This window comes from Sapajus apella, unplaced genomic scaffold, assembly GCF_009761245.1.
Source record: "Sapajus apella isolate SASKATOON/1434 unplaced genomic scaffold, GSC_monkey_1.0 scaffold51, whole genome shotgun sequence".
NCBI lineage: Eukaryota > Metazoa > Chordata > Mammalia > Primates > Cebidae > Sapajus > Sapajus apella.
In genome coordinates, this window is record NW_022436991.1 from 16,481,078 (window position 1) to 16,495,152 (window position 14,075).

Genomic DNA, 14,075 nt, shown 5'->3' on the forward strand with positions numbered 1-14,075 from the left:
AGCACCAGGTATGCCTGTACTTGAGTTGTCCTTGTTGATGGCTATAAATGAGGACAGCTCTGGCTGAAGGGCACTCCCATTTCTATGGGCTGAAGGAGGGACATTTTGCAAAGTGCGTTTTCAGGGAGACACTGAGTTTGACCTCCTGCACTTGTTTGATCTGTATTAATGTTTGTTTGTTTATTTATTTAATTCGAGACAGGCTGTTACTTCATCACCTGGGCTGGAGTGCAGTGGCATTATTGAGGCTCATTGCAATCTTTACCTCCTGGGCTCAGACAATCCTTCTGCCTCAGCCTCCCAAGTAGCTAGGACTACAGACACATGCCACCATGCCTGGCTAATTATTTATTTATTTATTTATTTATTTTTTTAGAGATGGGGTCTCCTTACGTTGCCCAGGCAGGAGTGCAGTGGTGTGATCATAGCTTACTGCAGCCTGGACTTTGGGCTCAAGTAATCCTCCCACCTTAGCCTCTTGAGTAGCTGAGACTACAGGCACGTACCACCATGCCCAGCTAATTACAAAGTTTTTCTTTTTGTAGAGACAAGGTCTTACTATGTTGCCCAGGCTGGTCTCAAACTCCCAGGCTCAAGCGATCCTCCTGCCTTGGCCTCCCAAAGTGCTAGCATTACAGGCGTGAGTCACTGTACCCAGCCCGAATTGTTTAGAATATGAATTCCAGGAGGAATTCAGCTTGTTCATATGCTTTGGCCAGTCCAAGAAACCAGTGGGTGACAAATGGCACCTTTTGGATAGAGTTAGTGGCTTTGATGGTTTGGTCCAGGAAGCTGGGGAGGAGGGGTGGGCAGGCTGTGGGCAGTCCTGGGAGGAAGGTCAGGCAGGGCTGTGTGTTTGCTGAGCCTCCGCCCTCTTCCTTTGAATCTCTGATAGACTTCTGCCTCCCACTTCTCTTTTTCTGCCCTTCCTTGCTTTGGTGACTTCCTTCAGGTTGCTCAGTGGTGCCTGCAACCCCCGGTTCACCTCCTTCGAGGTTCTGGCTCCTTCCAGCCATGGCTCAAAGAGTCCTTCTATTAACAGGTACCTGGGGGTGGGGCAGGGGGCTCTGGGTGGGGAAGAGGGGAACTTTTGGATCTGTGAGTGAAGAGAGGGCCCAGAATATGTAGGAGTCAGTCTGGGGAGAGGCAAAGGGAATTTCGGGAAGGAGAAAGGATTCAAGAAGAAGCAGGGAGAACAGCTAGATGCAGACAGGCTGACCAGGGAATCCTGGATGAATGACATTCATGGACTGTGCAGGGCCGCTCAGCCAGTCTGCTTGCTTCACAGACCCAGGGAGGAGAGGTGACATGAAGCAGGGCGTACAGCAGGTGTGAGACCGACCCCCTTACCGAGTGCTTCCTCCTGGACCCCCTCTCACCGTCTCCACTTTGCCTCCGGTTCTGTTTTCTAAGGAACTGGGCGCGAATGTTTGTTGAACGACTGATGAATCAAAATGATTTGAGTTTGTTTCCTTTTATAGGGAGAGTGAAATTCTCCACAAAAGGGAAGGAAATGCTTAAGACCTGCATAGGAAGGAAATTATCTAATTAAGCACGTATAGAAACTTGATCATTGGGCAAATCATCGTGGTGGTGACACTGGGGGAAGAGGCTGTTTGGGTGCTCAGACAGGAGGCTGAATTCAGAGCAGGACTGGACATACCCATGGCGGCGGTTCCTAGGTCAGGAGTCAGCAAACTGTTGCCTGGGAGTCCCATATGGCCCATCACCTGTTTTTGCACAACCAACCAGCCAGGGTTTGAAGATGAACACTGATAATCGATTTGATGATAGGGAGCACCACCCCCAAAGAATTCCATTTGTCGCATTAGTAAACCCATATTACAAACAAATTTTACTCAGTCATTACGTGTGGACTTTCCCTAATGGCAAATTTGTGGAAGTGTATTTTCTGTCTTGTTATATAAGTGCCTGTGCAACATAGTCTATCAGCCTCCTGGCCTGCAAAGCCTTAAATTTACTATCTGGCTGTTTATAGAAAGAGTATGCTAATTCCTGCCCCAGGTCCCAGAGCTGGACCTGGGAGGCAGACATCTGGAAGCTGGGCTAGTTAGGGTGACAATGGATGGGAAGGGGCATGGAGCAGGAAGATGTGCTGCTATCTTTTTCTCTTCTTTTCTTTTCTCTTTCCCTCCCCTCCCCTCCCCTCCCTCCCTCCCTCCCTCCCTCCTTCCTTCCCTTCTTCCTTCCTTCCTTCTTTTTCTTTTCCTTCTCTTTCTTTTTCTTTCTTTCTTTCTTTCTTTCTTTCTTTCTTTCTTTCTTTCTTTCTTCTTTCTTTCTTTCTTTCTTTCTTTCTTTCTTTCTTTCTTTCTTTCTTTCTCTTTCTTTCTTTCTTCTTTCTTTCTTTCTTCTTCTTTTCTTCCTTTCTTCCTTTCTTTTTCTTTCTCTCTCTTTCTTTCCTTCTTTCTTTCTTCTTTCATGCAGGGTCCTGCTCTGTTGCCCAGGCTGGAGTGCAGTGGCATGATCATAGTTCACTGCAGACTTGACCTCCTGGATTCAAGCCATCTTCCCACCTCAGCCTCCTGAGTAGCTGGGACTGCAGGCATGCACCACTACACCTGGCTCATTTTTATTTTTTTTATTTTTTGTAGAGATGGGGTCTCACTGTGTTGCCCAGGCTGGTCTTAAACTCCTGGGCCCAAGTGATTCTCCCATGTCAGCCTCTTAAAGTGTTGGCATTATAGGCATGAGCCACCATGCCCAGCCATTGCTTTCTTTTAAATTATTACTATTATTATTATTATTTTTGTGTGTGTTATTTTAAGATAGGATCTCTCTCTATTGCTCAGGCTGGAGTGCAGTGGCACAATCAGGGATCACTGCAGCCTCAGCTTCCTGGGCTCAAGTGATCCTCCTGCCTCAGCCTCCCAAAGTGCTAGGACTGTAGGCGTGCACCCCGGTGCCTGGCGGGCATGCTGCTTTCCTCTGCTTGACCCTTGCCCCCTTCTCCCTTTAGCCTTGGCCTTATGTCATGGGTTCAACCTGGACACTGAAAACGCAATGACCTTCCAAGAGAATGCCATGGGCTTCGGGCAGAGTGTGGTCCAGCTTCCGGGATCCAGGTGAGACCCTCAGGTGGAGCCCCTGTCTCAGTGATTTCCCTCGGAGACTTACTCATCTGAATAAAATTGGTGATTTCCTTGAGAGATTTTTTGAATAGATAAATCAATTCAAAAGATATATCAAATTTGTCATTTGAATTTACAGCTTTCTAAATTCAAAAGATGCAAAAGGGTGTAAGAGTTAAAACCTCTTCCTCACTCCCTTCCCCCAGCTCCCTTCCCAGGAGGGACCTGGCAAATGGTGTCTTGTGTGTTCCTTTAGGGAGACTCTGTGTGTACACAACACAGACGTGCTCCCCCTCCGCCAGCACAGCATGTGCAGCACGCATTGTACTGAAATTAAGGCCGGCCTGCAGCTGCCACCTATTTTTGTGAATAAATTTTATTGAAAACAACTCTGTTTATTGCCCTCCCTCCCTCCGTCCCTCTCTTCTTTCCTTGCTCCCTCCCTCCCTTCCCTCCTTTCCCTCTCTCTCTTCCTTTTCTTTTCCTTTCCTTCCCCTTCCCTCCCTCCATCCTTCCCTCTCTCCCTCCCTCCCTTCCTCCCTTCCTCTCTTCCTCCCTCCTTCCCTTCCTTCCTTCCTTCCTCCCTCCCTTCCCTCCTTTCCCTCTCTCTTCCTTTTCCTTTCCTTTCCTTCCCTCCTCCCCTCCCCTCACCTCCTCTCCTCCTTTCTGACATGGTCTTGTCCTGTCACTCAGCCTGGAGTGCACTGGTGCAATCATAGCCCACTATAGACTCAAACTCCTGGCCTCAAGCAATCTTCCCACCTTAGCCTCCCGAGTAACTGGGACTACAGGCCTGTGCCACCATGCCTGGCTCCTTCTTGATGTTTTTGCATAGACGAGGTCTCTGTTGCCCAATCTGGTCTCAAACTCCTGGCCTCAGATCATCCTCTTGCCTGGGCCTCCCAGTGTGCTGGGATGATGGGTGTAAACCACTGTGCCCGGCTATGGCCACTTGCGAGCTGTAATGGCAGAATCTAGTAGCTGTGACAGAGACTATATGGACCTGAGTCTAAAACATTTACCTTTACAGAAATAGTATTTGTGAAGGTGATAGTACCTTTCCGGAAGTCGGGGCTGGTCTCTGCTCTTTGCTTTATGTCCTATAGAAAAGCCTGGTGATTTGATCAGCTAAGTCCATTAATTCTATGTTATGCTTGCATTACATGCCACAATTTGGAGGTAGTATACTTTACTTTTTTTTTTCTTTTTTGAGACAGAGTCTTGCTCTGTCACCCAGGCTGGAGTGCGGTGGCGCGATCTCGACTCCCTGCAACTTCTGCCTCCTGGGTTTAAGCGATTCTCCTGCCTCAGCCTCCCCACTTGCTGGGATTACAGGCACCCATCACCACGCCCAGCTAATTTTTGTATTTTTAGTAAAGACAGAGTCTCACCATGTTGGCCAAGCTGGTCTCAAACTCCTGAGCTCAGGCGATCCACCTGCCTCAGTCCCCCAAAATGCTGGGATTATGGGCGTGAGCCACCGTGTGCGGCCTGTAATTTCCTTTTACATTACATTAGTTCTCTTGTTAGTGAACATTTAGATTGTTTCCAAACTTTTCCTCTGTGAGCAACACTGTCATTTTGCACATCTGCAAGCCTATTTGGAAGCAAAGCCTAGATTGGGATTGCTCTATCCAGGGGTGCACGGGCACATGCAATTTTAATAGGTCTTTCCAGAGCACCCTCTACAGAAGTGGCAACAATTTACATACCAGAAATTCACGAAATTACCTGCTTCTCACCCATTTGCCAACTCAGTGCTCTATCAAACTTACTGATCTCTGCAAATTGAGTAGGTGTGAAGTGATATCTTAATGTAGCTTTAAATCGCTTTCTTTTTTATGAGAGCGGTATTTTCTTTTCTGTGAACATGTTGTTCTCATCTGTTGCCCATTTTTCAATTTTTTTTTGAGACGGAGTCTTGATCTGTCATCAGGCTGGAGTGCAGTGGTGCATTCTCGGCTCACTGCAACCTCCGCCTCCTGGGTTCAAGCGATTCTTCTGCCTCAGCCTCTCGAGTAGCTGGGACTACAGGCATGTGCCACCAGGCCCTGCTAATTATTATATTTTTAGTAGAGACGGGGTTTCACCATGTTGGCCAGGATGGTCTTGATCTCTTGACCTCGTGATCCACCCACCTTGGCCTCCCAAAGTGCTGGGATTACAGCCATGAGCCACCGTGCCTGGCCTCCCATTTTTAATTTTTATTTATTTATTCATTTAGTACTAGTTTGTACAAGCTTTGAATACATGGGGGAAGGAGTCTGGGGTGTGAGTTGTGAATCTCTCTCCCTTCTTTATTATTTTCCTTTTGACTTTGCTTATGGTACTTTATCACATACAGAAATTTATTTAAAATGGCTGTATGGAGGCCAGGTACAGGGACTCAAGCCTGTAATTCCAGCATTTCAGGAGGCTGAGGTGGGCAGGTCACTTGAGGCCAGGAGTTCGAGATCAACCTAGCCAACACAGCGAAACCTCGTCTCTGCTAAAAATACACAAATTAGCCAGGCATGGTCGTGCACACCGGTAATCCCAGCTACTCAGCAGGCTGAGACAGGAGAATTGCTTGAACCCGTGGGTTGGAGGTTGTAGTAGTGAGCTGAGATTGTGCCACTATACTTAGTCTGGGTGATAGAGTGAGACTCAGTCTCAAAGAAAAAATAAATAAATAAAATGACTGGGTGGGCCGGGCCCAGTGACCCATGCCGGTAATCCCAGCACTTTAGGAAACTGAGGTGGGAGGCAGAGGTTGCAGTAAGCTATGATCGTGCTACTGCATTCCATCTTGGGCAACAGGGTGAGACCCTGTCTTAAAAAAAAAAAAGTCAGCCTGGGACTGCAGTTGTGTACCACCACAGCTGGCCAGTTTTTAAAAACACATTTTGTAGAGATGGGATCTCGCTACGTTACCCAGGCTAGTGTCAAACTCTTGGCCTCAAGCAGTCCTCCTGCCTCAGCCTCCTAAAGTGCTAGGATTACAGTAATGTCCAGCTTAAATTGACCTATTTTTGTTTTTAAAATTTTGTATTTATTTTTTGGGACAGAGTCTTGCTCTGTCACCCAGGCTGGCGTATAGTGGTGCTATCTTGGCTCACCGCAACCTTCGCCTCTCAGGTTCAGGCAATTCTCTTGCCTCAGCCTCCCGAGTAGCTGGGACTACAGGCACGCACCGCCATGCCCAGATAATTTTTTGTACTTTTAGTAGAGATGGGGTTTCACCATGTTGCCTAGGCTGATCTTGAACTCCTGAGCTCAGGAAATCTGCCTCCCTCGGCCTCTTACGGTGCTGGGATTGCAGGTGTGAGCCACTGCCCCGGGCCCTATTTTTAAATGACTTCTGGTTTTTGTGTCATTCTTAAGAATACCTTTTCTCATTCTGAGCCTTAACATTTTCCCATGTTTTTCTTGCTAATTCTTCCTCCTAGGCATGGGAATTCAGAAATCTGGGTGTGGGCCTCCTCTTTCCTCTGGTGGCAGAACTTCTGTGGTCTCCTTCTCTCCCCACATGTCGGAGTTTTCTCTCTCCACACTTCTCCCCACAGGGTGGTGGTCGGAGCCCCCCAGGAGGCAGTGGCTGCAAACCAAACAGGCAGCCTCTACCAGTGCGACTATGGCATCGGCTCCTGCGAGCCCATCCGCCTGCAGGGTGAGTGACTGCCCCGCAGGGCTGGGACTGGGATTCCCCTGTGAACACATAGGACTTGCCAGGCACTCCTGTGTCCTGGGAGATCCGAAGTGGGGGCACAGGGCTCTGGCTCCTTACCCTCTCCTCTGCCTGCAGTCTCTACCCCAGACAACCGCAGGCGTGTACCTTTTTTTCCCAAGTTCTAGGATCCTCCTTCACTGTCAGACCTCTTTGTCTTCCACATGGAGGTGAGCCCTGCCCAGCTCTTCCACAGCCTTCTGTGTCCCCTTGAGGGTGACCATGCCCATATCTGTCCCCACAGTCCCCCCAGAAGCCGTGAACATGTCCCTAGGTCTGTCCCTGGCAGCAACCGCCAGCGTCCCCCAGCTGCTGGTGAGTGGCCCTGGATCCCAGGAGTATCCTAAGGGGGGCATTTGGAGGCCCAGGCGTGGTGGGGCTGGGGGTCTTGTGGAGGGTGGAGGTGCTGGGGTACAAGGACTGGAAGCAGGGGCAGCCCCTTCCACTGGCCCCCGCCCCCTAGGCCTGCGGCCCCACCGTGCACCAGACTTGCAGGGAGAACACGTATGTGAAAGGGTTCTGCTTCCTGTTTGGATCCAACCTACGGCAGCAGCCCCAGAGGTTCCCAGAGGCCCTCCGAGGTAGGTTGCCTTGCGCAGAGGGAACAGATGGGCAGCAAAAGACCAGGGGAGGGGGCAGGACTGAGGTAGGTCTGCTCGAGGTCTGGACTCTGGGTGCAGATGGGTGGGGGGAACTGGGTTCCATTAGAGAGAGAGGCTAGGGAGGTGCTAGGGTCTTGTATTTTAGGAAAAGTCCTTGGCTAGACACAGTGGCTCACACCTGTAATCCCAACACTTTGGGAGTCCAGGAGTTTAAGATCAGCCTGGGCAACGTAGTGAGACCCTGTGTCTAAAAAAAAAAAAATTAGCTGGGTGTGGTGATGAGCACTATAGTCTTAGCTATTTGGAGGCCAAGGTGGGAAGATTGCTTGAGGCCAGAAGTTCAAGACAAGCCTGAGCAACATAGGGAGACTCCTCTCTCTACAAAAAAAAATTTAAAAAATTAGCCGGGTGTGGTGGCACACACCTATAGTCCCAGCTACTCAGGAGGATCACTTGAGCCTGGGAAGTTGAGGCTGCAGCGAGCTATGATTGCACCACTGTACTCCAACCTGGGCGACAGAGCAAGACCTTGTCTTTAAAAAATACATCCAGGTCATATAGCAGAGGAGAGGCTCGTGCAAGGTGTCATTGGTAGGAGGTGGGAATCCTGGGGACCATCTTGGGGGCTGCCTTCCACACCTCTGTTCCCCAAACCTCCATTGATTGAGAGACTGAGTGTATGGATTTTTTTTTTTTTTTGAGGAAGAGTCTTACTCTGTTGCCCAGGCTGGAGTGCAGTGGCACAATTTTGGCTCACTGCAACCTCCACTTCCAGGGTTCAAGCGATTCTCCTGCCTCAGCCTCCTGAGTAGCTGGGATTACAGGTGCCCACCACCACACCCGGCTAATTTTTGTATTTTAAGCAGAGACAGGTTTCACCATGTTGGCCAGGCTGGTCCTGAACTCCTGAGCTCAGGTGATCCGCCCCCTTCCGCCTCCCAAAGTGCTGGGATTACAGGCGTGAGCCACTGCGCCTGGTGTGCGTGGATCTTTCAAGCTGCTTTTTCCCACTGCTTTGTTTATTGGCTCTACATCTTCTTGCTGGTCTTCATGTTGTCGCCGGCACCACAGGCGAATGTTCTCCCTTGTCCTTTTTTTTCCTCAAGCCCTGTTTCTCTGCAATTCACCCTCCACAGATAATCCTCCTTCTTCCACAGAGAAAACAAAAGCTTCTGGCATAAACTCCCTTTACTTTCTTCTTCTCTTATTTTACCTTAATAAGGGGGTTTCCAGTCTTCCCTGGAGTTTGTTAGACAAATTCTAAAAGAGCGGTAAGACCGCGATTTCTCCCGTTGCTCAAATTTCCATAATGACATCACTCCTGGCAGTGACTCACTGGTTTTAGAGGAAGACCTGTCTTTCCTCTGTTTCATGGCTGAATTCTTCCATCTGGGCTTTTGAGAGTCTCTCATGCACCAACTAAGGTGATCACCTATCTTTCTTTTTTCTTTTTTTTTGAGACAAGGTCTTGCTCTGTCTCCAAGCTGGAATGCGGTGGCACAATCTTGGCTCACTGCAGCCTCTGCCTCCAGGGCTCAAGTGATTCTCATGCCTCAGCCTCCCAAGTAGCTGGAATCACATCTGTGCATATCCTAATTTTTTTTTTTTTGAGACTGAGTCTTGTTCTGTCGCCCAGACTGGAGTGTAGTGGTGCCACCTCAGCTCACTGTAACCTCCGCCTCCCAGGTTCAAGTGATTCTCCTGCCTCAGCCTTCCGAGCAGCTGGGGCTACAGGTGCCCACCATCACGCCCAGCTAATTTTTGTATTTTTAGTAGAGACAAGGTTTCACCATATTTACCAGACTGGTCTTGAATTCCTGACCTTGTGATCCACCACCTTGGCCTCCCAAAGTGCTGGGATTACAGGTGTGAGCCACCGCACCTGGCCAGATTTTTTGTATTTTTTTGTAGAGATGATTTCGCCATGTTGCCCAGGCTGGTCTTGAACTCCTTGGTTCAAGAGATCTTCCTACGTCAGCCTCCCACAGTGTTGGAATCACAGGCGTGAGACACTGCGTCCAACTCAGCATCTCTTGAATCACTTGTTTTCTCTCCAGGACATTTAACTTCTCCCTTCCTCTGGCTGTAAACATTCTCATTCTACCTGTATCTGAAAACGATCCACCACCAAAATCGATAGCTATGAAAACAATCTTCTCTCTTCCAGCCTCCTCCTCACCTCCTACCATCTCTCTCCACCCTCACCACCCCAAACTTCTGAGTGCATTCTCTTCACCACAGGCTGCCTCCTCCACCTTCCCTCTTCCCCTCGGGACACTGGGTCTGGCTGCTCTTTTCACCCATGTATTCTTCTTGCCTGAAATCACTCAGTTCCGTGGCTTCAGCTAACACCTCTACCTCTCTTTCTTTAGACCTCACTCTCAGGGGTTCAAGACTACTTCTTTAAACAAGTTTTCATTTATTAAAAATATATAATACATACACTTGGTTTACAATTTGGAAGGGGCTGGGTGCTGGTAGCTCCTACCTGTAATCCCAGTGCTTTGAGAGGTCAAGGCAGGAGGATTGCTTGAGGCCAGGAATTTGGGACCATCCTAGACAACATAATGGGACTCCATCTCTGCAAAAAAGCAATTAGCCTGGCACGGTGGCATGTGCTTGTGGTCCTAGCTATTCGGGTGGCCTCCCAAAGTGCTGGGGTTACGAGCATGAGCCACAGTGCCTGCCAGTCTTTCTAAAATACAAAGCAAATGATCTCACTTCCTTTGCTAAGAACCTTCCGTGGCTCCCCATTGCCTATGAATAAAGTCAAGCTTTTTATTGGAGTTGAGAGACCCTTGCCCACAGTTCTCTGCTTGATGTCACAGCTGCGTCTCTGTCACCATCACATACATTTACCCCTGCAGTGCCATTTCCATCGAACAGCATTCCCGGATTCTGCCAGAATCCTTTTGATGCCCTTGTCCCAGTCTCAACTGGGACAGAAGGCATACTCCAGTAATGTCACTGCCCAAGGGATTCACCTTGCCGGCTCCCTAGACAGAGCCAATTCATCAAGACAGGGGAATTGCAATAGAGAAAGAGTAATTTACTCAGAGCCACTGTGCAGGAGGCTGGAGTTTTATTAGCACTCAAATAAGTCTCCCTGAGCGTTCGGGGAGCAGAGTTTTTAAGGATAACTTGGTGGGTAGGGGCAAGCAAGTGAGCCATGAGTGCTGATTGGTCAGAGGTGAAATCATTGGGAGTCAGAGCTGTCTTCTTGCATTCAGTCGGTTCTGGGGTGGGGGCTACAAGATCAGATGAGCCAGTTTATTGATCTGAGTGGTGCCAGCTGATTCATCAAGTGCAAGGTCTGCAAAATATCTCAAGTACTCATCTTAGGAGCAATTTAGGGAGGTCAGAATCTTGTACCCTCCAGCTGCATGACTCCTAGGCCACAATTTCTCATCTTGTGATTAATATTAGTCCTACAAAGGCCTCTAGTCCCCAGGCAAGAAGAAGGTCTGCTTTGGGAAAGGGCTGTTACCGTCTTTCTTTAAACTATGAACTATAAGCTAAGTTTCTCCCAAAGTTACTTCAGCCTACACCCAGGAATGAACAAGGACAGCTTGGAGGTTAGAAGCAAGATGGAGTCAGTTAAGTTAGCTCTCTTTCACTGTCTCAGTCAAAATTTTGCACAGGAGGTTTCAGTAAGATTTATTTACAAAGAGGGGGGTTTGTTTATAAAGGGAGTAAGTATAAAGCTGTGACAGGGCCTAAGGGGGCCATCAGTGACTTTCCAAGTCCTGGGCAAGCAGTGCCAGGTCTGTTGCCACCTCTGGGCTTATGGGGTGAGGAGGGGGAGAGCTCACCAGGGTCCCGAGAGAGTCATGTGGAGCTGGCCTCCTTCCAAGGAACTGTTGGTCTCTTGTGGAGGACATATCTGTCCCCAAGAAACCTCAATGGGAGAACACCCAGACCTCACTGTCTTCCTTCCTTCAGTCTTCTGTTGAGTCCACTCATTGGCCAGATCCAACGGGAATCCAGAGGGCAACAGAGTCCTGCTGATGGGTTCCCTGGAGGTCCACCTCCCAGGCCACAGAGCTGAGTGGTGATGGGTAGAAAGTGGATTTGGGGATGGGGACAGAAGGCAGAGGAGCACATTCCACATCCCTTTATGTGTGTGTGCCATTCCCTTTTCTAGAATCTACTCCTTTTGTACTTCTGGCAAATTCTTTCTTTCCCTCCCTACCTCCCTCCCTCCCTTCCTTCCTTCCTCTCTCTCTCCCTTTTTTTTTTTTTTTTTTTTTGGCAAAGTCTTCCTCTGTGACCCAGGCTGGAGTTCAGTGTCGCGATCTCATACAAACTAATGTTTGTATTTTTAGTAGAGATGGGGTTCCACCGTGTCAGCCAGGCTGGTCTCGAACTCCTGACCTCAAGTGATCCACTGGCCTCGGCCTCCCAAAGTGCTGGGATTACAGGCATGAGCCACCGCACCCAGCTGGGCAAATTATTTCTTGTTCTCCATGATCCAGTCCAACATCGCCACGTTCCCTGATTCCTTTGGTCAGAATTAACGAAAAATTTCCATACCACTTTGTCCCTGTTTTTACTTATTTATTTTTTAGAGACAGGGTCTTTCTCTGTGGTGCAGGTTGGAGTGCAATGGCATGATCTCAGCTCACTGCAGCCTCCACCGTTCAGGCTGAAGTGACCCCCACCCTCAGCCTCCTGAGGAGCTGGGACCACAGGCATGTGCCACCGTGCCCTGCTAATTTATATATATAAAAAATAGAGACAGGATCCTATATTCTCATTGTTCATCAGAGGGCTGACATGCAAAAAACACCAAAACACCAGTGTTGAATTACTTAATTCATACTCTTTTTCCCCTTCCCTAGGGTGTCCTCAACAGGATAGTGACATTGCCTTCTTAATTGATGGCTCTGGTAGCATCAACCCACATGACTTTCAGCGGATGAAGGAGTTTGTCTCAACTGTGATGGAGCAATTAAAAACGTCTAAAACCTTGGTGAGGGCCCATGGGTAGGTCAGAGAAGAACCTGCACGGGGCTGGAAGATACATGGCAACCGGGCTACCATGTTCTCCTCCCATTTCAACTGCGGACATTGCCATATTGGCAATAGATTGTGGTTTGCCTTTCTGAATCTCTTTTCTGCTCTGTTGGATGCAGCCTCAGCAGTCTTTCAGCCTTTTATAAAGCAAGCAGCTCTGACTAATTTTTTCTTTTTTTGAGATGGAGTTTTGCTCTTGTTGCCCAGGCTGGAGTGCAATGGCACAATCTTGGCTCACCGCAACTCCACCTCCTGGGTTCAAACGATTCTCCTGTCCCATCCTCCCAAGTAGCTGGGATTACAGGTGCATGCCACCACCCTTGGCTAATTTTGTATTTTTAGTAGAGACAGGGTTTCTCCATATTGGTCAGGCTGGTCTCGAACTCCTGACCTCAGATGATCCACCGGCCTTAGCCTCCCAAAGTGAGGGGATTACAGGTGTGAGCCACCATGCCCGGCCTAGCTCTGACTAATTGTTAAGGGTTGGCATGGGAGATGAAGCCCACATGTCCTTGTTGGCTGAGTTCTATTTTTATTTTTTATTTTTTTTGAGACATATCTGCTTGGGGACAAATATGTCCTCCACAAAAGGAGACTATTGCCCAGGTTAGAGTTGCAGTCTCGGCTCACTGCAACCTCTGCCTCCCAGGTTCAAATGATTCTCCTGCTTCAGCCTCCCGAGCAGCGGGGATTACAGGCGCACACCACCACACCTGGCTAGTTTTTGTATTTTTAGTAGTGATGGGGTTTCACCATGTTGAGTAGGCTGGTCTTGAACTCCTGACCTCAGGTAATCCACCCGCCTCAGTCTCCCAAGGTGGTGGGATTATAGGCATAAGCCAGCGGCTGGCAGTGTTCTAGGGGAGCTGCTGGCAGCTCTCTGTCTTGGTGAGGCAGGAGATTAGGAGCAGCGCAGAGAAGGAATTTGGAGACTGGAGTGTTTAAGATCTTTGTGGAGCTTGCTGGGAGATGTCTGAGGATGGGGGCTCCTTCTCCAGCATCACCCCAGCTGCCGCCTCTACAGTTCTCTTTGATGCAGTACTCCGAAGAATTCAGGACTCACTTCACCTTCAAAGAGTTCCAGGACAACCCTAACCCAAGATCGCTGATGAGGCCAATAAAGCAGCTGTTGGGGCGGACACACACGGCCACGGGCATCCGCAAAGTGGTGTAAGCTTTCCCTTTTCGCTTAAGGTGGAGAGAGGAGGAGACACTTTTAGCTGGGCATTGATGGATGAAGGGAGTCATTCAGACAGGGTGGTAGAGGATGTGTCACCACAGGCAGAGGTGGGAAGGAGGGGCTGTGTGTGGTGTGTTCATCAAAGGACAAGTCGAGAGTGAAAGGGGGAGTGGAGTGGGGAAGTGAGGGAAAAGTGTCTGGAGGGAGGCTGGAAAGATCGACTCAGGCCAGGGACCAAAGGCAGCTTTGTAGTCCATGGGGAGACATTGGCACGTCTCGTTTTGCGAAGTTTGCTCTGATTTTGGAGTGTGTGTAGAGGCAAGGGTGGGGTTGGGACAGAAGTGCAAGAAGCACTGGAGAGTCGTAGAGGGGCTGGGGAGCTGGTTCGGGGCTCTGGGAGAGGTTTCAAGGCCAATTGTTTATTTCTTAATTATATAATAATTATATGGCTGGGTGCAGTGGTTCACGCCTGTAATCCCAGC

General features: G+C 49.1%; 1 protein-coding gene across 6 annotated transcripts in view; it reads left to right on the top strand.

Moving 5' to 3' along the window:
* The first annotated feature begins 902 nt into the window (after positions 1-902).
* The window catches only part of ITGAM (integrin subunit alpha M), a 59,964-nt gene continuing 46,791 nt past the window's right edge, over positions 903-14,075 (top strand). For 3 of the 6 annotated variants that reach the window (XM_032243309.1, XM_032243311.1, XM_032243310.1), the window contains exons 1-7: positions 903-1,042; positions 2,978-3,083; positions 6,635-6,738; positions 7,040-7,110; positions 7,259-7,376; positions 12,239-12,369; positions 13,438-13,583. In XM_032243309.1, coding sequence (XP_032099200.1) covers positions 1,015-1,042; positions 2,978-3,083; positions 6,635-6,738; positions 7,040-7,110; positions 7,259-7,376; positions 12,239-12,369; positions 13,438-13,583 — 704 coding nt within the window. In that variant the 5' untranslated portion in view covers positions 903-1,014. Of the gene's footprint in view, positions 1,043-2,977; positions 3,084-6,634; positions 6,739-7,039; positions 7,111-7,258; positions 7,377-12,131; positions 12,384-13,437; positions 13,584-14,075 lie in introns of those variants that run through there. The other 3 variants (XM_032243312.1, XM_032243314.1, XM_032243313.1) reach the window with 3 other exon arrangements.